The following is a 23,028-nucleotide window of genomic DNA, read 5'->3' on the forward strand; positions in this document are numbered from 1 at the left end:
GCGGTGGTGATATTAATTTTTGTGCGTGCGTGCATTTATGCATGCGTGTGTGTGTGTGTGTGAGGAGCGAGCGCGGGAACAACAAGAATGGAAACAAGCTCGACGTGTTTTTTTCTCCGCAGCATTGTTCCCCTGCACAAAAATGCAAAGCTGCTTTGACGTGCTGGTTCACTTTTTGTTGAGGTATAAGCGGTTTAATATTCATGGATGTTCGCGGGGGCCCCCTCCCCTGTATTGTGACAACGTTTAGATGAGTATATACGGGGGCCCCTTTCTTCTCCGCAGCCACGGTTTTTTCCTCTTGATGGACCGGGGGGCTCGAATGGGCAGTTTTCCTTCTCTTCCAGCAGAGAGGACATCTTTATTCCATCCCCGGCTCGCAGGTTTCCTATTCAGCTCCCTCTCCAAGTAATGTCAGGGCCCTGAAACGGTGCCGCAAATCAATCTTCCATGGTGTTTTGAGGGCAATTTGACATCCATGCACTCTCTCCTCCTTTCACCGCACCAACTACAAGGAGGATTGTCCGAGCAGGAGGAGGCGGAGGAGAAAGAAATGGGGAAAGTTGTGCGCCCTCTTTCTCTCCATCCCTCTGGACGAATATGGACTGTGGCAGTGAAATGAGAAGAAGTAGATATGGCGACTAAATACAATAGCTTATCTTTTTTAGTTTTTTTTATTGTCATTCTTTTTTATTACTCTGAGCTGCAGAGATAGTGAAAAGGCAAGGTGAGTGACAGGGCACGAAAAAAGATTACTGTGAAAAACAGCTGCTTTTTATGAGCGAGCCCCTCCTACGTTTTGCCCCCCTCGCCCCCCCACCCCCCACCCACCCCAGCCCGCACCTCCTGTTTCCCAGATGAAATTTTCTCTGCTCTTTTCAATGGGATCCTTTCTCATCTAGATTGATTTACATTTATAGCATTCAGCGCACAAATCCGAGGTAAAAGGCGCGGGGACAGCGGGGCGGGGCCGCTTCTTTATTAAAGAGGAATTAAATGAATTGAATTGCGGTAACGCATGGATTTGATTTGCCTATTTATGCGTTAACCTGTGGCTTTATGCGGGAGCCGTGTAAAGCCGCGGCCGTGTCAGCGCAGGCAAATCCAGCCCCGCTTAGCCGCTCCATTGTAAACCAATTTAAACCCTTCTGCTGTCCATTTAAAGCTTATCAATTTTCATGTGGATGATTGACAATTATTGCACAAAGAGTGCGGTAATTGTTTCATTTCAAAGCGAGCTGCTGGGAGAGCTATCAAAGAGCAGGGTCTGTTTGTGGGTAAATAGCGGAGGGGACGCCCCTCAGCAGAGAGAGCTGCCGATGGCCTGCAGGGAAACACACTCGGTGCCGGAGTTAGAATAATAAGAAACACTTCAAGACCAAATTAACAGATGAGGGATCTTTTCATTATTAATTTCTGGGATTTTCTGTTTTTCTCTCATGTGTTCTGCTCCATGACTCAAAACTAAGAATGTAGTAAAAAGAAAAGGTGGTTTGTGCTGCTAAAATACAAACATTGTTACCGTAAAAAATAGAAATGGCATTTTTAGAAGTAAAGATAAAAAAGTTGAAAAATAAGAAGAAAACGTTCAAAATAAAATGATCAAAACAATTAAGATATAAGGGTAAAATGTATAAATGAAAGGTTCAAAAGATAAAAGGTAAAGAAATATGAAGAAAAGGTTAAAAAATAAAAATGAAAGGTTACAAAAATAAAGATAAAAAGTTAAAATTGTTAAAAGGTCCAAAAATTTTAATTAAGATGTTGAAAATAGTAAATAAAAGGTTTTAACAAGTATCTGAACTAGTAGCTCAGATACTTGTTTTTACTGATAGAACCAGACTGGGTTTATGCTGGAAAAGAGCCTAACAAAAAACCAGTACAAACAGACACAGACACACTTCTGCAGCCAGCTGGGGGAGCGGAGGGAGGGGAGCGAGTGCAGAGTCTCCAGGGATGCTCCGCAGGGTCATTAAAAACAGATTAAGGTATCTGCCACAGTGTGGAGGATACTGAGGATCAGCTTATCTGTAGCAAAGGTGAGAGGGTGCCCCCCCTCCCTCATCTCCCCCTAAAACTGCCTTTATTCCCCCTCTAACTCCTCTGGTTAGACAGGACAGGAGGAGACAGGACACCTGCTTGGTGTGTGTGTGAGTGTGCACCTCAATTTACACAGCAAGGGAAATGTGGATTTACATCTAAGGCAATCATTTAAACATTATACACCTGATAAAATATAATTAAAAATAAAACCCTATTTTCATTAGATCAGTTTTTTCTTCATAAGTGGAAAGTAACTCAGTGCATTTACTCAAGCACAATAGAAGTACATTCAGGTACTGAGGATGAGATAAGATGCTTTATATACTTGGAGTCAAATATTTATCTGACAGTTTGAGTAACAGCAGATTCAAATAATCAACTCATAACCAATGATATGTTACAGATTAAACTATTCACATCAGTATTTAATGTAGTTGTAATAATCAGCTGCAGCATTAAAATGATACAGATTAATGCATCATGATCTGATGTACTTCATATCACTGTGAAATGGGTCGTTCTGCATAATGGGAAATCCATTTTACTTTTGACATTTGCAGAATATGGAGCATAATAAAAGACAAATGAGTTTTCTACACTGTTGAACTTTTTAAACTACACAAACATTGTACACATTAACAAACAGATCAACAAAACTCAATGAGAAAATCAGGGGAGCTATGATGCAGTGAGAGTAAAAGTCAAAGTAAAAAAAAAAATCCTGCACTTTCTAGTTCTGCAGTAAAACAGTAGAGCTAGAAGTGTAGTAAAGTAAAAGTATTAATGATGCTGAATGACTATTTTAATACTTCTTTAAGTATTAAACTTAACTTGGCATTTTAATAATGGCTTTATAAATAATCAACTTTATAGAGCACTTTATAGCATAAAACGCAGCTCAAGGTGCATTACATAAAATAGAACAATATTTAATGTTGGATCATATTGTGCGAGTAAAATCTTGAGCTGCGATGTAACAATTAACTGATGAATCCACCTAATGAAGTAAAAAGTATATTTGCCTCAGGAGTATAAAGACAAAGTAGCAGAAAGTGCCATACTTATACTAGCAAATTACATGAACAGCATTTGAGTAAATGCAACTCACACCAACAGAGTATAACCATTAAAATAATGTGTATCTTTTGAGTATACACAAAATACAAATTCCTGCAACATTTTAAAGTGTAAGATTACTTGGTAATTTTTCAAGTGATAGATTGTGATTGTTGTATTTGAGTAATCCAGTAGTTTTTACAGCTCAAAATGTCCAACAACTTTGTTATTTAACCTTTGACATGAATATTTTCTCATTTGTCCATGAACACTAAATAAATCCCAAACTGAACTACATCCTCCTCTGCCTGTTAAGACAAGGCTTTAAATGATGCAGCGTGAAAATACCCCCACACAAGAGAACAGTGTCTCCGACAGACAGATATTAATAATAACTGCACCTCTCGACCTCAGCGCGGGAATGATCCTGGAACAACTAAATTATTGGACAGCCATGATGGACCACCAGGTCAGAAGTGTCCACGGGGACGGTGCCTTTTAAAGGGAAGAGGATCAAAATCAAGGGCTGGATTTGGAAACAGCTGCAGGGCATCAATGCAGGGACCCGTATGTGGCAGCTCAGGGTCCACTGTGGCAGGAGCTTCCCCGCTGAGCGCAAAGATGTGCAGGGACAAAAGCTGGAGGAGCTCAGGAGGGGGTGGAGAGACACATTTCACTGGACAGGAGGCTGAGCGAGGAGATGCTGCTGCGGGACAGTGATGGGACGGACACATGGGAGAGGTGGGACAGGGACAATTGAGACATGGATTTGTGGGATATTTGCGGATACTGAGTGAGGGAAACATGACAAATTATGGAAATATTTGTGTAGTGTCCAACAATTTGAGTTAATACCCAATTGTGTGTTTTGACAATTTAAGACGTGACAGATGAGGACATCGATACATACAACGGATGTGAGATTAAAGATTTAGTTTTGGCAAGAGTTTAAAAATGTGACATTGTAATATGGGGCAATTTTTTATCAGGTTATTGCGAAATGGACGATACAGGTTTATCTTAAAATGAGCAAGAACAAGAAATGTACATGTGCGATACATTTATATTGTCACAGATGTAAAGACACTTGGAGCTGTGTGGTTATGTGACGCATGTTTGACTCATAAAACTACTTTCAAGTGTTAAACAGAGCAACAGTGGGAAAGTGTTGCAGTTAACATTAGGAGTTTGTGATAATAGTATTACTCAACCACAAGAGCGGCTAGCGGAAAATTTATTTGAATTTGATAACTGGCAGTAAGACTATAGAAAATATAGATTTTCTGCTTATAAAACATGAAAACACAGTTGGCCTATAGATCCTCTATTTATCATTTAGTCGTATACAATAGAGCTGAGAGTTTCCAAGGTGAAACAGAGGATTCAATACTGGGCATCAGAATACAACAGAAGACATTCATATAATTAAAATAATATTAATCAAACAGAAAATCAGCTTAACAGTACACAATAAAGGTAGTCTGGATGTTTTTTAATACATGGTTAACTGTACACGAGGAAAAAAAACAAACACCATAATTAGACATTTTGAAATTATATCCCTTTTCATTAAGAAATGACGTTAATACCAGAATCATTTTTCCATAATGATGCATCATTTATATTAGATCACACAAACAAATAAAAAATTAATTAAAAAGTTATTAGCATTGGACTGAGTCCAACGCCCCACTGAGTCCAAAGCCAGGGCTCAATGTGGCGTTAGTGAACTGGGAGGTACCAAATAAGAGTTTTTGATCATAATACATTAATTATTACACAGGTAGAAGTACACAGGCTTAGCAGTCTTGAACAGTTCAGGTACACAACATACACAAAAGTCTACCACGTCTTATTTTTCTTCATAACAAGATGCAACATCAAATTTCAAATCACACATTCACAATCTTTTTTAACATTTTCAGTATGAAAACAGAAACAGAAAACGGAGGGACAATTTTCCTGCAACACTGATCACAGGAAAAAAATATTTTTTTATATAAGTATATATATATGAAACATATATATTTTAAATTAACAGTCAAATATGAGCATATATACATAGTTTTACAAGGTAGCAAAGGCAAAAAAGCTATTTGCAACATCCCCCTAAATCTTATCAGATCATTGTAATAAATTATCCATGACATTTCCATTAGAAAAAAAAGAGAGAAAAAAAACATCTTAAAACTACAAGTTAAAAGTCTGTCAAAATATTAGAGAACCCATCTTTGTTTCAAAACTGAAATAAGATATTGCACCTTTTTCTTTTTAAACCAGAATACAATAAAATGACAATGAAAAAACAGCATACAATGCACAACAGGAATTAAGTTAGAACTATTGCCAATGGCTGACATTAATCCTTTTTTTTTTTTAGACCTTGTAACAAAAATACATTTCCTGTAACAAAACATCACAGTTTCATTTCACTGAATTATGTAAAAGGAAAAAAAACATTTTGAACACACTCTTTAAACATCTTATGACATAGGACAAAAAACGTATTCAAGACTGCTAAGCGCATAATCATGGTTTCACTTCAACATAACTAGAAAAAATAGATCATATTGCCTTTTGAAATGTTACAACTCTTGGGTTCATTTTGGCGGTACAATCTGAGTCAAAGACAGGAAAAAAAAACGAAACAGCTCTCTCAAGTCCAAAAAGGGATCCCAGATACTGTCTATCCAAAATAACAGTGTACATAAGCATTTAGTAACAAATAAATGTTCCTGATTTTAGAAATATTACTTTATCATATAAGTCATTCTACAGCTAGTGTTTCTCACTAAGAAAAAAAGTCTTCAAGGCGTTGCAAATCTTGAACCCCCTCTGTTAAAAAAGGGGCTTTTCCATCCTCTCAGTGATTCAAGTCTCTAACCTGGGCGACTTCTCTAATGATCCTGTGGACGAAAATCAGTTTGGTCACTTCTCACAATATTTACCCTCATTACTGATTGCATGTTCTGACATAAATCTGAATTTTGAACTTTAAGCGAAAAATGTATGATATTTTTGATTTGTCTTCACATTAAATCCAATGAAAAGAGCAAAACCAACGATGAATCCATCTTTCTCCAGGGCTGCATTCAGATATAACATTTAAATATCAGCTGTGGTTGATGACATGAGTTTGAATACATGTTGTAAACTTTATATAGCCTCTGCTCTAGAATAGCTTCTTCTAACATCTTCAACTGATGCGGAAAGGAAGCAGCAACTGCCGCGTTTGTTGAGAACTTTAGAATCCACAGTGCACCAGACTGTAATAAGGTGGGGTTTATATACTTGTCGCTGCTGATTGAGCAAACCCTCCAACACACAGAAAACCGAACTTGAAGCCTGTTGCACATTACTTTCAAGCAAACATGACATTTAACCCGGAAGACGTAGTGAAACGTTTTTAGATGCAACGTGCCCCAGGCTATTCTCTTGTGGTTAAACCACAGAGTCATAAGGGAGGAACTGCTGGCAGCTAATGACATGTCTAAGGTAGAGAGAGTGAGACGCGGCTACAGTAGCAGCTCCTAAAGAGAAGAGCATTGATGTTGCTATATCAGGAATAAAGAGCATTTCTTCAATGAAAAAAGAAAGACATGGGACTATGGTCTTTTGGCCAATGGAAAATATAATTTCATCCTTCTCCTGCTTTGGAACCCGTAATAGACAGCTGGTTCATCCAATATACAGGATGAAAATGCCTGCTCTTTTCAAAGCAGCTGCCTACAAAGCCATCCCACGTGGTTCTGTCGAACAAACCACCTGAAGAACCGGGTTAAGAAAGTGGATGTCCAAATTTCAGGGGGGACATTCACTACAACTTTCCAGTCAATACTAACATCTTTGAATTTTCCATTCACAAAGAGATATTCAAATTTCTTGTTTCCGGAAATGATTTCGTCTTTTCTACATATTTATAGTCTAGTTGATTAGGAGCACAGAGCTAAAAACTAATGTAATTCATTACCACAGATCTGAAGGTTGAATTGGTTCCACGTTGGTTTTGGTCTCTACATGGGATTTGTTTTTATCCTAAAACATCTTCAGTGGGAAGCTTAAGTAACGTGTTGATGAGGTGCTGGTTCTAACCTGAAGACCTGGGGCTTGTGTCTGCTGTGCGCCCTGGTTGAAGTAGGCCACCGGCTGTCTGTAGAAGTCCACCCAGGCGTTGTAGTCAGGATTAGAGGTCTGCTGAGATGCCGGAGCGGCTGTCTGGCCTGAAGGGGGAAAAAAAACACCAGCAAGGAATGATTAAGACGAGCAGGAATCAAGACATCAACCCATGTTATGAGGGTTAAATGGTGATGTCAGAGCTCAAACTTCCCTTTATCATTTGTTTTGATTATGTTTTACTCATAGAAGATAAAGACTTACCCCAATTTTTGTTGTATTCAGGAGCAGTGCTCTGGGCTTGGTTTTGCTGACCTGCAATCAAGCACAAGAAAAATTCAAACTATTTAACACAGCAGCTTCTAAACGACCCTAGATCTCCTTCTTTCAACGGTTGATTTTAATACAAATCTTGAACACAGCGTTTCCACTTTGACTTTTTGAAACCCAGTTTTCAAGACCTCCATGTTCCAGTTGTGGTTTTATAATTTCTCCAATATGGCTGAGTAAAGGCTTCCATACTTGTGTGTGCATTTATATGTATATATAAATCTCATATTACTTGAGGCTGGTGTGACCAAAGTTAAAGCACAAATGAAGTGGGCCCTGAGCTGCTTCTGTCATTATGACACTTGCCTAGCTTTTTATAATACTGCTCCCAGTCCATCTGGCTTGTCTGGGATCCATTCTGACCTGAAACCAGACACAGATAACACCATCACAGTTACTGACTGTGGGATTAGAGTTTTCCCTTTCCCTCACTTTTTTTATAAAGAATTCCATCGAGCGCACATTTCAAATCTGTGCATACAGGAAAGATGAGGTTAGCCACAGGGAATGAGATGGTCTCATCCCAGCCTGCACACGGCTTTCAAAACACAGCTCGACTGGTTTAGCTCTGATTGAAATTTATGGCTAATTAAACAACTTAAAGGATGAAAACTGGTTATGCGTGTTGTGTTTTGTTTGTTACCTTATTGAATGAGACAATTAGGCAGCTGCTGATTTATTGATTTACGTTATTTCCAGATAGATAGCAGAGTGTGATTGTCAGTAGACTTACTGTGGTCCTGTTGGCCTTGAGGCTGCCAGATTTGAAAGGTCTGACCCCATCCTCCAGTCATGAACGTCTGAGGCCCACTTCAGGCAAAAGAACAGACAAATCACAGTGAGGAAAATAAACTTGTCAACTAATTTCCCACTGAAGACAGAGTTATACACAGCAACGAGATGAGTAAAAACTGAAGGCATACATCAAAACGTGACATGCTGAGGAGAAACACTGATCCTTACTGTTGAGGAGGAGTGGTTGGTCCTTGGTTGTAGGGATTCATCCCGAAGCTGCTGTTGCTCCCCATTCCAGGGCCCTGGAGCAGAGAGAGAGAAGAGGAGGTGATGAAGAGACCACACTTGTGTTTAAAAGGCAGCCAACAGGCAAGGTCAGAGGGCAGGACGGGCTGCTGATGCACTCCATTAAGTCCATTTGATGGATTCTTTATGTTTAACCTCTGGTGACATCCTGCTGGCCACCAGCACCCACAGCAACCTAGCTCACCCCAGCAGCTCCCCACATTGACATGTGTGCTCATGAATATCAAGCCAGACAATGGGGGGCTGCCAGGGAGATTGGAGTCAGACCACCTACCCCAATTCTCTCATCGATCAGCTGGCGAGCCTTTTCCAACTGCTGAGGGGTGCCTCGGATGGAGAAGATGCGCACGTTGGGGTCGGTGTTGGGTGGTGGGTTTCTCTGCAGCTCCACGTGGGCCCGAGACTGCTCTTTGATGTTTTTGATGGTTTCTCCACCTACAAAAGCATCAAGACATGAGGTTTAAAAGTTTCTGTATGAGGCTGACATTAGATCTTCGACAAGAGAAGTGTGAGGAAAGTCCTCCTAGTCAACTGAAAGTTAAAAAAAAACACATCAAAGTGTCCCTCACAGAGATGAACCTCTAGAGAACAATCACCTGAATCTGCAGCCCATCTCAGAGTTACAGAGCTTCAGTGAGTTTCACCTCATCACAACTTTAATGTTCTAGTTCACATTCACTATGATTAGCACTAAAGACCCAGTGAACACTACCTGCACCAAACAGATTTTGTATTATTACATTATCAATGTTATATGCAGATTGAGCAATGTTTATTTTCCCAAAATGTTGCCTTGACTGAGAAATGCCTGATCTTTTGTTTCAGTGCCGGTACACAGATAGGCAACAATTGAAGTATTTCTACCTTTTGGGCAAAAGGGAATACCACTGCCCCTTTCTCCAGTCATGTTGCACCGATTGTTTTTTTTCTGACTTTCTCAAGTTACGAATAAAACTTTTCTGAGGGAAGAGATATATCTGACTTGATTCTTCTCATCAGTGAAACTTGAAAAAATAGTTGACACCTCGTGTTGGTCCATTTGTTTTTCTATGCATTAAAACCGAGGCAAAGACGATCATCAGGGAGATATCAGCTGATCTTGGGACCATCTGCATGACATGAACTCTCAAGTCATTACCTTGGAAATCTGTCAAATTTTTCCTATAAGACATGGATGCCGCATTAGACAAGACACTCATCATTGACTCACTTGACTAAACCGATGCGATAGTGCTACCTTATGAGGACTCTGGCATGTGTCCCACCACTTATCTGCCATTCTGTGTTAACATCCGTGCAAATCGGTAAACAAAAGGAGACATCTCCTGCACGCCACCCCCTCCTCGGCATCAGATGCCAGCTTCCCGACGTGTGGGGAGAGCAATTACACCAGCAGGAAGAAATGAAACAGCACTGGCAGGAGAAAAGGGCCAAAATTGAAGCGTATCCTCCTTCTGGGATATCATTTGTCTCTTTTACCCTTTCCATTCTTGACTCTGTGTTGTCCTCTGTGATGAGAGGAGGGAGTGAACGGGGGGCATACAGCCGCAGCCGCTGCCGCCGCCCCCCACCCCCTCTCCACAATGCCCGTATGAACGAAAAAGGCTGAGGGTGCTTCCCGGGGGGACACCGGGGCTGTCCCAACATCAATTACACATTTGTTCACTTGTGGCTGACACTCGAATGACCCTGGCTGACCTTCGAATGAAAACGCTCATCAAAAACCTCTCCTCCTCCCGTAGCCTATTCCATGCTGCCAACAGACTGCACATGGGCCATTAACCCATTGTCAACCAAATTAAACTTCTGCCTTAATGAAGCCATTATGAGCTCTTCTAGTCAGACAGCAGAGAGCAATGAAGACCCTGACTATTCATTTCATGGACTGGGCTGTAGTGAGGACAGATAATACGGGCCTTATTAATGAGACTGGTTTAGTGAGCTGGAGAAAAGGAGGGGATACAAAAGTGCAACTGGTGACAGCATTCAGGGCAAAGCCAAGGGACTGGTTAGCCGCTGCTGGTGGGGAAACCCTCTGGAGGCCTCAGGGGAAAAATAACACCACACAGCAGCTTTACATGAAACCACGGCTGGGTGATATATATACTATTTATATGATACCTATTCATATGAGTGGATGGAAAAAAGAACAAAGTTATCCCTGAATTCCGATTTGTTTCGTTATACAAAATTGTTAAGCTCCATTTATACATAGTCTTATTTTTCTTTGCTGTGTTCTATTTTCAACAAATTATGTAAAATACTTTTAACTGCCTATGTATGAAATGCTATATAAAGAACTTTGCCTTACACCAGTTAACAGCAGTAACCCTGAGTTCATTTACTTTTTTAACACTTTTCAAATTATTTATGTTCTCTAGAGCCCGAACCAATAAAAATAAGCGGGGAAATAAAATGGCTCAATTTTCACAGTCTATTGTTTTTAAAATATTTTGTAAAACAAAACGGCTAAAATTATTTTCATGCTATAGTTCCTTTCTTTATATTCCAAAACAGAAAATCGAGTCTTATGAATATTTAGATTTTGCGAAACTAATTCGATCACAACAAACTGTGGAAAGTTTAGGTCACAGTCTACTTTCTCCTGAATATAAATGGCATATTCGTAAATAATAAAAATAGTTCTTAGATTCTAGCCAGATTTTTACATGTTGCTATAATGCCCTTATTTTATCTAAACATAAAACTGTCAGTGAAATGCCCAAACTACCAAAACCTAGAGCTAACAAAAATATGTGGCAGGATATTTTAACCATTAGCATCTGATTTTGAATTATCATGGGTTAAGTGTGAACTTTAACTCTTTACCTTAAGTCTTTGAGTTTGACAAAGAAATCTTCACGTAGACTCACTAACTTTCACATGGAGTTTCCTCCAAGAAAAATTCTGTTTATAACTGAGAACACTTTGCTGAGGAAGACTGAGGGAGACAAAGCTCTGGAAAACTGATCCTTGAGTTTTAACTTTTAGGCCAAAACCAAAGAGTAAAGTTGCCTGATGCTTGTGACGGCTCTTGCAAATTTGCGTCGGTAATAAAGTCTGACCAGGTTGGTGGGTGGCTCAATTCACCAACTGCAGAGAGAGAGAGCGAGAGAGTGTGTGTGTGTTGGTTGGGGTCAAAACAGAGGGGCAATGGGCTACATATGGCATCGTAAAGATATTAATCACTGTGCTCTTTAAGGAACGGCTGACAGCACCCAGACCCACCGCCATCTCCACCATATTGGCCCACTTCATATGCTAATGCTTGGAGAGGGGGACGCAACGCCCAGGTTTATTTGTTTCCCTCGCCCCACTACATGCACAAAAGCCACTTGACATTTCTATTGCCATGTTTTTATCTTAGGTAAAGAGGCCCCCCCCTGACCCCGCCCACCACCACACACACACACCAAGGCGAAATGCATGCACACATACGACACACACACACAAACTCGCAGCTCCTTCCAATGCAATGGTCAATGACTTTTAAATAGCTGGCAATAGAGTGGGCATGAATAGCCAATAAGCTAATTCCTCCTATTCATTCCCTCGCTGCACTCTATTGGGCTGAAAGACCCTCATTAGATGCCAGGCAGCCTTCCACATGATTGAGGGCTGTTATTATGCACCTTTAACAATTAATGTCACATTACACGCATTATCCCCGTCATTAAGCCCTTAGTGAAGCCAATGAATGCCACTTGTGCTGTATACATGAGCTCTGGAGGGAGAATAGGAGGTTGGTCACTCGCCCCCCTTCTTCTCATCAGTTTCACGTAGCGGCAGAACACCAAATGGCTTTCAGTTATTAGAGGAAAGAGCCAATCTGGTGAGTTGAGTATACTTTAAGTAAGACGGTTGGTATTGGTGAACTTTGTGTTGATTCTCTAAGACAGCCAGTTGAGTCAGGATAATGGACATGTGAAAGATAAATCTTTTTTATGTCCCAGCTACTGAGAAAAATGATTCACAAGTTACACTGAGGAGCTAACAGGTGTTTAAATCTACATAATAACAAAAACATGTTCTTTACCTTTGCCAATAACTAGGCCACACTTGTCAGCAGGGACTGCATATGTCACCTCCTGCAGTCCTGCAGGGCCTCCATTGCTACTGTCGGCTCGCCCTCGACGTCCCATTACTCCCCCAAATCCATCACGCTCCTGTGGAGAAAAATTGGGGAGGAGTAAAAAATAAAAAAAGTAACGGATGTGGGCTCAATTGCTCCTTAAAATAGCTTTTTATAAAAAATTCTTCTAAAGTTTCATCAAAATGTTTGTTTAAACTTTTTTATGACGAGCTTAAGAAATGGAAAAAAATAATCCTTAAACATCAAAGACAATGAGCATCAGCAAAGCATAGATAAGTAAAATATATTCAAAAAGGTAATTATAGTTGACAACAGCCAAGTGGCAGTGGCATTGCACATGTTGACCACATACCTGAGCTGTTTGAACCAGTTCATTGATAAGGTGAACTGCATGGTGGCAGTGGTCGGGCTGACCCATCACTTGAGCAACTCGGTCAGGACTGACTCCATCATCTGGACAAGGACAAAAAGCTCTTTGACTCTTCAGCTATTGTTGACATGTTTATTGTCAAGTACCACAAGTGAACAGAATCCTGTTATCCTGATAGTCCTTCAAACTATAACTATGAATTCTGATGATTGAATGAAGCTTGAGCTCACTCGCTTTAAATTATGTATCAACCTTCAAACACACAGGCTAAGTTTGTGTCCTGAGTTTTATGCAGAGGAAATTTCTTTTTTTCGTTACATGTGCGATACTGAAAAGGAGAAGACAAACCATCAACAAGCTCCGCCAGCATTGACTTACAGGAGTAAACTTCTCCCTGTGGCATTTCTGTAGCGTCATTGTTAAGATATACGTTTGAGCAGGTGCACGCAAAAATTATGTGCTCACCTTGTTTGAACTGGATCCTGACCCCAGCATCATTCTGAATCTTCTTGATCATCTCTCCGTTCCTACCGATGATGATGCCAACAGCAAATCTGGGAACAACCACCTGGACAAAGAGGCAGAAAGAAGACTTAAGAAAAAATAATCTATTACCCTATCTGGATAGATACATAAGCATAAACCTCAGTGTTCTGTGACTGAAAAGCAGTGAGGCTGGTTCTTACATCCAGACTGCTTCCCCCCATTTTGGATCCAAAGTCTGCTCTCCCAACCCTGAAGTCACCCTGGTCCTTGTCTCGGATGAGCTTCACCACAAGTTCACGGGCTTGCTACAGTGACGAAAGAAAAAACATACCAAATTCTTAATAAAAAATGGATGTGAAACAAAGCAAAAGTTCAACTGAAAGCCTCTCAATAAAAACAAAGAAGTTTTCCAGTGTTTGAGCTGAAGCCTGAAGGCATAAAATGTGTAAAATTGAGTGTAAACTGAAAAGACATCAGCACAAACTGAGCTCTTCTGAGACCAACCTGCACTTTATGGGGATCCCCAGTGATTCTCAGGGGCTTGTCTGCTCCAGTGGGCATGGGGTCATCCTGAATCATAATCATCTGCACTCCTGTTCTCTCCTGCAGGGGCACAATCAGACAGAAGCAGGAACAAGAGTTACCTGGGGTCAAAAACACCATTCACTCTGAAGGGTGGACATTTTTTCAGGGCTCAAAGAACAGCTTTTATTTTTGATCTATCGCATGAAAACATACTGGTGATCAACAACCGACGCCGTAAAAGACTTAAGATTACTGCAGCAGAATAAATATGTAATGTTTGCATGCTAAATATGTGGGTTCGACCGTCTGCATGTTCCCCTACCATTACAGTAAATGTAATGTATCTAGAATGATGGCAGCGGTCAGGTTGTAAAAAGCTACAACTACTCCAGAAGCAAAATCTTCACAGTGTCCTAAGACCACACCTGCAGCTGTTTGATGGTTTCGCCTCCTTTGCCGATGACCAGGCCGACTTTGTTGGCAGGGATGAGCATCTGCTGGATGGAACTGTTGCCGTCCATATCGCAGTGGAAGCCTGGACCATACCGACACTGCTCCACAATCTCACTCAGCAGCCTCTTAGCCTGACTGTATGGGAGAAGGTGTGGGGGGGGGGGGGGGGGGGGGCAAGAAAAACATTTATCACCACAGTCTCAGATTCTGCACAAAAACTGGTCTGCATCACATTTTTCTTTGTCAAACGCTGAAAGAGGTGTTCAGGTGATTGAGGACAGATATGACAAAAGATTGGAGTTCGTGCCCTCTCTGTCACAACAATAGGGCACACTTTCTCTTAACTAATGCTCTGTTCAGCGTCAGTACATCTGTCAATTTGGAGAGTTGAAAGACAGTCTGTCAGTGGCCACTGTTAGCGCTGGATACAGACTGGTCCTTTACGACCATCTTCCCCAACTCTATTTAACCCCAGAGAGACTGAATGAACCCTGAAGTGTCAGATGTTTCTTGCACTCCACCTGGTTGTTCCTGTGGAAAAGTTTGTACCTTTATGACTGGAATTATAGGGTTTGTTTTTTCAATGGACCCAGGCATTTGTTTAATATGAGATAATACCACTTATACAACAGGTATTCACCTTAACACTTTGCAATATAAAGAGAGTACGTCAGGGTCCCTAACCCCGTAGCTAGAGGAAATACCTCAAACATTCTCAAAGCTGGTTACAAAATCTTTCGATAGATTTGGCAGACTGTTTTTTAACTATATGGATACATGACCAACACAGTTTTAGATTAAATGTATAAATATAATTACTTCTGTTCTACAGTCATACAGGGAAGTCAAAGAAACTTTTTTCCCTTATGATGTATTTTTCATTTAACAGAGTACAATGAGATAAATAACAGTATTGTGTATCTATATAATTGTTTAAAGGTTAAAAATAAAATATTCAAAAAAGCTGAGACTCACTCAATGTTCTCTGGGCTGCCGGTCAGTGTGCAGGGTCTGTCCAACATGCCTCCACTGTCTGTGAAAAAATAGGAAGATTAGGCAAACTGCACATTGTCACATACAGACCTATGGTTAATCAATTCTTTGTAGTTTAGTCAATTTTATTTATACAGCCCAAAATTACACATTCTAGCACATACAAGGGGCTTTGTGAAATATGAATGTGACTGGTTAGATGCATCTTTTGGAGTAGTTGGCCTCTCACTTTAAACCAGATGAGCTTAGATGTGTTTAGTAATAACGTACCTGAAGCAATCTGGATCTTACAACCTGATTCCAGTTGAATTCTTGAGATCTGCTCTCCTCCTTTTCCAATGACTATGAGGAGAAGAGAAAAGACCAGCTTTAAGCCACAGCCCCCAGCAGTGACTGAAACACTGAATACAATGTCAACACTGATGATTACATGTCAAACAATTGTACTGACTCGAGGGCTACTTACTGAAGCCCACCATCTTATCAGGCACTTTGAAGTCTTCTGTTGTGAAAGCCCTGAGAGAGACAAGGACGTGATTAACAACTGACGGACCAAAGAAAATTAAATTAAGACCAATCAAAGGTAAGAGGACATTTTCTCTCAGCCAAATTGTGCCAATAGCAAACATTGATGCGAGATGTTTAGAGCTGTAACTAATAATTATTGTCATTATAAAATGTTACTTTTTGTTTATTAAAAAAGTCTTTAGGTATGGGAAGAATGGTGAAAAAAAATAAGCAATTTTGAAATTGCCCACTTTGTGATGGATGTTTTTCACTATTTTAAAATATTTTAAAGATCTAACAATTAAACGATTAATGAGGGAAATATCCTGTAATAAAACTACAATTCAAATTGGGAAAAAAACTAAATTGAGGATGTAATTTTATAAGATTCCTCTTTTAGGGACATGGCGAAACAAAATCTGAAATTGAAACCAAACAACCAATGAGGGTTTATGGTTACATAAAATAAAATGTGCTATTACTATGAACGCCTCTTCAGTGTATTCAAAATGAACAGAAACTGATTTTAGTGCTCACCTTTGATGTACCATTGCTCCGAGGTGGTTCCCAACTGTGAGAAAGGAAAGAAAAACAAACTAATTAACATACGGGAAATAGCATGACATCATGGTTAAAAATAATGTTTTAAATGCGCGCTAAAGTGACTGCAAATGAAGCAGCAAAGTGCAAATGAATCAGTCGCTGCTGGAGGGGACAGGGAGCAGATGGATGCGGCCCTGCCAATCCTCCGTGTTCGAGTCTGACCCACAGCGGGGGCTTTCACAGGCATGGAAATCAGGCCCGCGAGTGTATGAGTGAGTGTTTCAATCAGAGCCATTCAGAAAGAGAGAGGCAGCTGCTGGGTCACTGGCTGCTGGTCCTGAATTGCATTTTGACAGGTAGCACCAAGCAAGGGTCTTGCAGGGTCACTGGAGGATGCGCTGCCGTGGACGTAAACACCTGAGTTGATATCTAGCAGCTTCGATCAATTTTATGGTCGTTTGCACTGATTTCACTTCTTCTGGAAATGCACTGGGGTTAAACTCTCAATGCTGGAACAGCCATGAATATAAAGAAGGAGGTGTACGAAAATCATTTGAGGACAAGACTGCATGATAAAGTGCGAACACCGGGAGTGTGTTTGTATTATTGTACATTTGATAACTAAATGCTGGTAGCTAGCTGCTAAACACGAATAGCATTTCTGTTGTTTCCCCCTGTATTGTGCAACAACCTTGACAGAAGAAAAACCGAGGACAAATTGTTGCGAACAACAACAGTGCGACAAACAAACCTAAACCAGAATTGCATACAATTTATCTATCCATGCATTCAGGGCTGAAATATCATACAAACAACTGTGACAAGATAACAGGAGGACGGAATAAATGACTAGTGTTCCCACTTCACGGATATGAAATGGATCAAATCTCTTGTTTTGTGTACAAAGCTCGACGTGATAGGATGACATTTCTCGCACTGCACTTAATACTCCAAACAAACATGAAAATAGAAAACCACAGCTCACACTTACTGTGTTTCCCCCACCTATCAGTGGTGCACAGCATCAGTTTTCAACTATATTAAATTATTAAATATAGTTCGGTTAGGACATTTTAATCAACTCATGTAGCTGTTCAAATAGAACACAAGTATAAAAAGATATTGGGTTATTGACTAGGCAGAAAGGTAACGTTTCAATAACTTCAATGGATTATTAGGCCCATAGAATAAAATGATACTAAATCCAAACTGGTTTGAAGGTATGAGAATGATAAATCTCAAAAACCACTCGAAACTGATGACAATAAATATATTTAGTCTTTTAAATATTGCTACATGCATACTATAGACATAATAGTACTAAAATGTAAATGAAATCCGAGGTTTAATGACAGGATTCTAAAACTAGCAGACAAATGTAGCGGCCGTCTAACCAGTAAGATATATGAATCGATCAAGAGAGTCAGGAAGTGATATATTAACTCTGTTAAGAAAATCAGGTGATCTCGGCATCAGACACCTTAAGTCTCCTTCGTTTGTGTCTTCTATGTGTCTGCAACCCCTCTACTTTTTTGACCGGCTGTCGCACGTTAGATCTACCCCCCCCCCCACACACACTTACTTCTCCTGGATTTCTTTGTACATTATACAAGGAGGCCAGGTGGAGAAAGTCCGCAGCTGATATGATAATTTTCAGATTTTTAACCCAATTCATTTTTTTTATTAAAAACAAACAAATTGTGAACAGAGAAGACACCATAAGAGTTTCTAATTTGCAGGAAGATGTTTCTATGAAGGTGTATATGCTTTGGATAATTAAAGCTGAAGCATCAGTGATTTCTGTGTGTCCATAATGAAAGCTTACCTCCATTGTCTAGTGAACGTTTTTGGCCTCCAAAGCCGTAGAGGGAGGGATCTATGACCGGAGAGGAATTGTTCATGTTGGGCATCTGGTCTCCGCCCATCTTGGCTGCCATCTGGAGAAAATGTCACAGTGGGACAGATGGAAGAAAAGGTGAAAAGTGGTGGTGATATTCTTTGAACATACATTTTCCTACCGAGATGTCATCTCTGACAAAACTTTGGGATAAATGATTTGTTCCCAGTCCGTGAAGTCTCTGTTGTGTGTGGTTATTTTTTTGACAGCAGCTGAAACCTGCACCCAAATATTACAGTTGCTGGAAGCAGTCTGCTCCAGCTCTTGTTGAGATTAAAAACACTGGTGATTTCCTTCAAACATTTGTCATGTGCCCGCTCTCACTGACGGCACCTTTTTTTAACGCTTTCACCAACAAATGACAAATCATCCAAGCTCACAACATCTCAAATGACAGTTTTTATTGGCCAACCAATATATCGGTCTATTAGTCTTTTCACTACCAAAAATGTTTGAGGCTCAACACCTCTATTCATGGCCTGTGAGAAAATGGAATTTTCAAATATTCCAAGTTTCCAAATATAAAAGACTGGTCCTTAAACTTCTGGCAGCACACAACATTTGCATTGTTTTATTCTGACAAAGTGCACAACCACTTGCACACTACTTAAAGAGGGCACTTTTTTTGCATTACAGCTTAACTAAAAATCGATGTAGTTGTATTTTCTAAATCATCAACTTGTTGACCTAAAGCAGATGCTCGTTTTCTGCGCTGATGGACACTTAAATCTTCAGTTTCGTTGCACAACAGCGCCAACAGCATTTTCCACTCCCCTGTTAAACGGCCACTTCTCCTCACATACAAAAGTATAGCATTTCAGAAAATTACACTAAATTGACATCTGTGCCTGACTGGAATTTTTTCACAATATGAAAATATAGTGACGGCATTTAGAGTCTTCCATCACCTTCAGGGATGATTATCTACTTCAGAGCCCAGCAATGGAAATAAGGAGGCAGTGAGGGAAGATGGGTGTGGGGCAGCTGCTGCTTCACAGGACATTACTGAAGCTATGAGCACATCAAGCAACGTGAAAGTATTGTAGAAGGAAATGGTTGCACTTTCTGAAACCTATGCTTTAAAGAGTTTTGCTTTACAAGTTATGGACAGATTGTTAAGAAGTGTCTTCTGAAACACCTGCCCTTTTTATCTATTCCAGGATAGGTACATTTTCGACTGTATAGAGATGTGTGTTGTCATGACATGCAATACCTGCCAAAACATCTCGATACTGAAACAATACAAGAGTTTTAAACCTTATTTGACTGAATAGATCACGGAAATTTTAGTTATTTATTTAAGTTAGTTAAAAGGGCAGGGAGGCCTCTGTCAGTAATACTATTATTACTACTGACTATGTGTATATTTTATAGTCATCCAGATTAAGGCTATAAATCAATAATTACTGCAATATAATATATATATTGATATGCTTAGCATCGTGCAAGCTCACTGAGGGGGTATATAATTTTTCAAACTCAGATTTGAGTTTGAAAAATGTGCCGTTAATCAAGCATTCAAACACCATCTACATATAAATGTGTATATATATATACACACATTTTGATCATATCATCTTGGTCTAATTAAAACAATTACGAATATAGCTGTTTTAACAAGGGTTTTCGATACAACACTAATTGACGTATTAAGGTCAATATCCAAATATTTTTCAGGAAAAAATTATTTACTTTATTTCCAAGATTCCCATTGATTTGTCTCACTGGAGGACTGAGGGAAATATGCTTCTACATACAAACACAGTTAGTCCCTTTCTGTGGGCAGTCTGGTGGTTTCTGTGGCAAACTGCCTGGTACAAACTGTAGTGGTCTATCCTGCAGTGGATCCCACAGTGTGCTCTGAGGCCTCTGGGTAAACACCACTGTAGACTGGACAGACTAGACTCACTTCCTTGCATACTTTTAAAATATGTTATTTCTGATTCTTCCAAAAATAAGACAAATAAAAGTCACATGGCATTTAGTCACATGGGAACCGACGTATGTATAGTTTATATTTAGGATCCGAGAACACTGTGTCCATTGGCCACCGTGGCACAACTATTTTGTGAGTAATCTACACCATTCATGACTAACTTCCACTCAATAAGTTTTTTTTTTGTGTGCAAGACATGATGTTCATGTTTCACTGGTTTACAACAAGTGAATGGTTATGTTTAGGATCAACATGGATCCATTTAGTGACAGTGGCATTTAGCGAACAGTAACAGCAGAGGGGGCGAGCAGAAAGAGGAAGAATCCAATAATTAGCCAACGGGAGGTCTAATGTAGAGGTCAACATCTGGTAAATTAGACAAGTGAGTTAATGGATCTTTACACAGCACCCTGGTACCTGTTTAATTTGAAAAAACAGCGCTTAACTACAATTGTAATTTGGGGTAATTTAAGCTTTTGCAGCTATTGGATTCAAATTTCAGTTAACACCTCACTTTACACAATAGTGTAAAGTAGCATGACAACGAGGCCTCCACTTCCTATGTTATCATAAACCACTCCGATGTCTTATACCCCACAAAGCGACAGAATGACTTCTCCTTTCTAAAAGCATATAATGTGCTCACATATTAACTCACTGCAAAACCCTCAACCAATACTCAGCTGTAGACAAAATGTTGCCAACACAATCGGCTTCTCAACTTTTCCATTTCTTATCAAGATCAAAACTGGGGTTGATGCCCGCAATTGGATCTTTCATATCCCTTAAGCTTTCAGTTTGCAAATCTGAGACCTTGTGAACAAGGTGTGATCACAGATAAGAAAAGAAGGGGGGAGGCGGGGGCAGACACTCATGGACGGGGACATGCTGAAGCCATGTGCTTCTCTGGATGTCTTCAAAATGAGACGTGTACCTGCACAGGAAATACTTTTAAGTACATATGATTTTTTTGGGGAGATTGATGACGTGCATTAATCTCTAATAGTTCTGCCAGATATGTATGGTTGTCTTGCATATCAACGCAATGTAAATACTGGTTTTAAACCCACAAACGGTACACCGTGTGCTAGACTGGGGGAAGCTAAACTAGCAGCTGTGTGACTAAAGTCCAATTTGCCCACTTATATACACAGATAGTAGTTTACTAATCTTCTGTTAAAGCAAACACACAGCTCTACTAATGACAAATATAATAGCAGCACAACTACACTGTTGCTCTGCTGCTGTCAGTGTGTGTGGTTTAGCTTAATAGCACTATCATCAGTGCAAGTTTTCTAGTGGGTTATGTATATTTAAGATGTTTTTCCCGGCTCCAGTGGAGAAACTCCCAGGAGCTGAGGCTTATTTGCTCAGATGACGCTACACTAACATGGCCTGTTAGTGCACACACGCTAGCAAGCTAACAGCAGCTACACTAGCTTACACGGGTTTTGTTGTTGTGAGCAAACATCTGCTTCCATTTTCACAGACACGGTCCACATTAGGCGAAGGGAGTGAAACGACGGGGTTTAAACGTCAGAGTCGAAGTGTGGCAACTAAGCAAGCGCTCAGCGTGCGTCTTAAAAAGAACTGGGGCAACAACTAGTTCAGTGAAGCTAACTTGTTAACCAGCGGCGTGTGCGCGTGCCGGGCTGCTGGTTGGCTAGGGCTCAGTGTCAAAGCTCAGCGTTTTAGGTTTCGATCACGTTGTGGTAGGTCAAGAGCCGGCCTCTCCAAACTTGTTAGTGTCGGTGAGCTAGCATGCTAAGCTAAGTGCAACTTCTGCCCTGACAACAGGTTGCAGTGTGCGTCGACTTAACCCAAAGTTACACAAACTTCGACGTGGCCACGGGCCTTCGTGTGTGAGGTCGAAACAGACTCGTGTGGTGGTTTCCTGACAGTTTGGACACTGTTCGCCAGCGCGTCGTCCTCCCGGGGTAAACTCTCTAATCTGTGCGCTCAGCTACCTCCTGCTACTTAACGTTAGCCTGCTAGCTGTGGCTAACAGCGGCTGCATGAGGGCTGTGTGTAGTAGTGGTGGCTCAGGGCTGACCCGACCGAGGTTCCTGCCCCGGCTCCGACACACGGAGCCCCCGGCGTGTTGTCCGGGGTAGTCCGCCACGGAGAGCGTGTTACCTGTCGGACCCGGCGTATCGTGTCTGCGAAGTCATCTTTCGTTCCGGGCTGAGCCACCGAGGCCTGTCCCTGAACCAGCTCCGCCATCATCATCATCCGCCTCGGCAGCTGAGAGCCACTCTAAAAAAAAAAAAGAAAAAAAAAAGCTGCACACGTGCCAAACCAAAGCTCCACGTGATCTCGCGAGATGACCGAGAAGCACATGTTGGCAAAGACCATGATGCATGTTTGTAGAAAGCATGTTTGCTTATATCCCCCATTTATACCACTGTGTCCATTCAAAAGGCTAAATATCATGAAAACAATAAAGTGTATTACAACTACATGTCATCAAAGCATCAAAATACTATTTAAAAGTGCGAGTAAAATACAAAAAAACATGATAAAAAAGGTCAGTCCTTGATGATGCTTCGATGGGGTATTTGCGATGTCAGCAGCAAAGGCGATAGTTTATACGTGACATATTCAGTAACATTCAAAAAGTTAAACAATAGTAATAATCAATT

At 40.5% G+C, this 23,028-nt stretch overlaps 1 protein-coding gene across 2 annotated transcripts; it reads right to left on the minus strand.

Annotated features, from left to right (window-relative positions):
- Positions 1-4,574: 4,574 nt before the first annotated feature.
- fubp3 (far upstream element (FUSE) binding protein 3) lies at positions 4,575-22,643 on the minus strand. Of its 2 annotated transcripts, XM_062412550.1 has the most exons (19): positions 22,523-22,643; positions 18,379-18,490; positions 16,548-16,581; positions 15,970-16,019; positions 15,774-15,845; positions 15,486-15,543; positions 14,483-14,645; positions 14,037-14,135; positions 13,733-13,837; positions 13,512-13,614; positions 13,029-13,129; positions 12,620-12,749; positions 8,858-9,018; positions 8,506-8,579; positions 8,276-8,352; positions 7,849-7,905; positions 7,477-7,527; positions 7,192-7,319; positions 4,575-6,005 (listed from the first exon to the last, which is right to left on the minus strand). In XM_062412550.1, exons 1-19 carry the CDS (start codon positions 22,616-22,618, stop codon positions 5,997-5,999), a joined length of 1,680 nt encoding a protein of 559 aa, XP_062268534.1. In that variant the 5' UTR covers positions 22,619-22,643; the 3' UTR covers positions 4,575-5,996. The 2 variants fall into 2 exon arrangements, with proteins under 2 accessions (XP_062268534.1, XP_062268535.1); XM_062412551.1 differs by lacking the exon at positions 7,849-7,905.
- Positions 22,644-23,028: the final 385 nt, after the last annotated feature.

Source organism: Platichthys flesus, chromosome 19 (genome assembly GCF_949316205.1).
Source record: "Platichthys flesus chromosome 19, fPlaFle2.1, whole genome shotgun sequence".
Taxonomy (NCBI): domain Eukaryota; kingdom Metazoa; phylum Chordata; class Actinopteri; order Pleuronectiformes; family Pleuronectidae; genus Platichthys; species Platichthys flesus.

Coding starts and splice junctions, on each gene's coding strand:
- fubp3 (XM_062412550.1), bottom strand. CDS start 22,618: ATGATGATGATGGCGGAGCTGGTTCAGGGACAGGCCTCGGTGGCTCAG. Junction 14,136..14,482: donor AAACCATCAAACAGCTGCAG/GTGTGGTCTTAG, acceptor GTGCCCCTGCAG/GAGAGAACAGGAGTGCAGAT. Junction 13,838..14,036: donor GGGATCCCCATAAAGTGCAG/GTTGGTCTCAGA, acceptor TCGTCACTGTAG/CAAGCCCGTGAACTTGTGGT.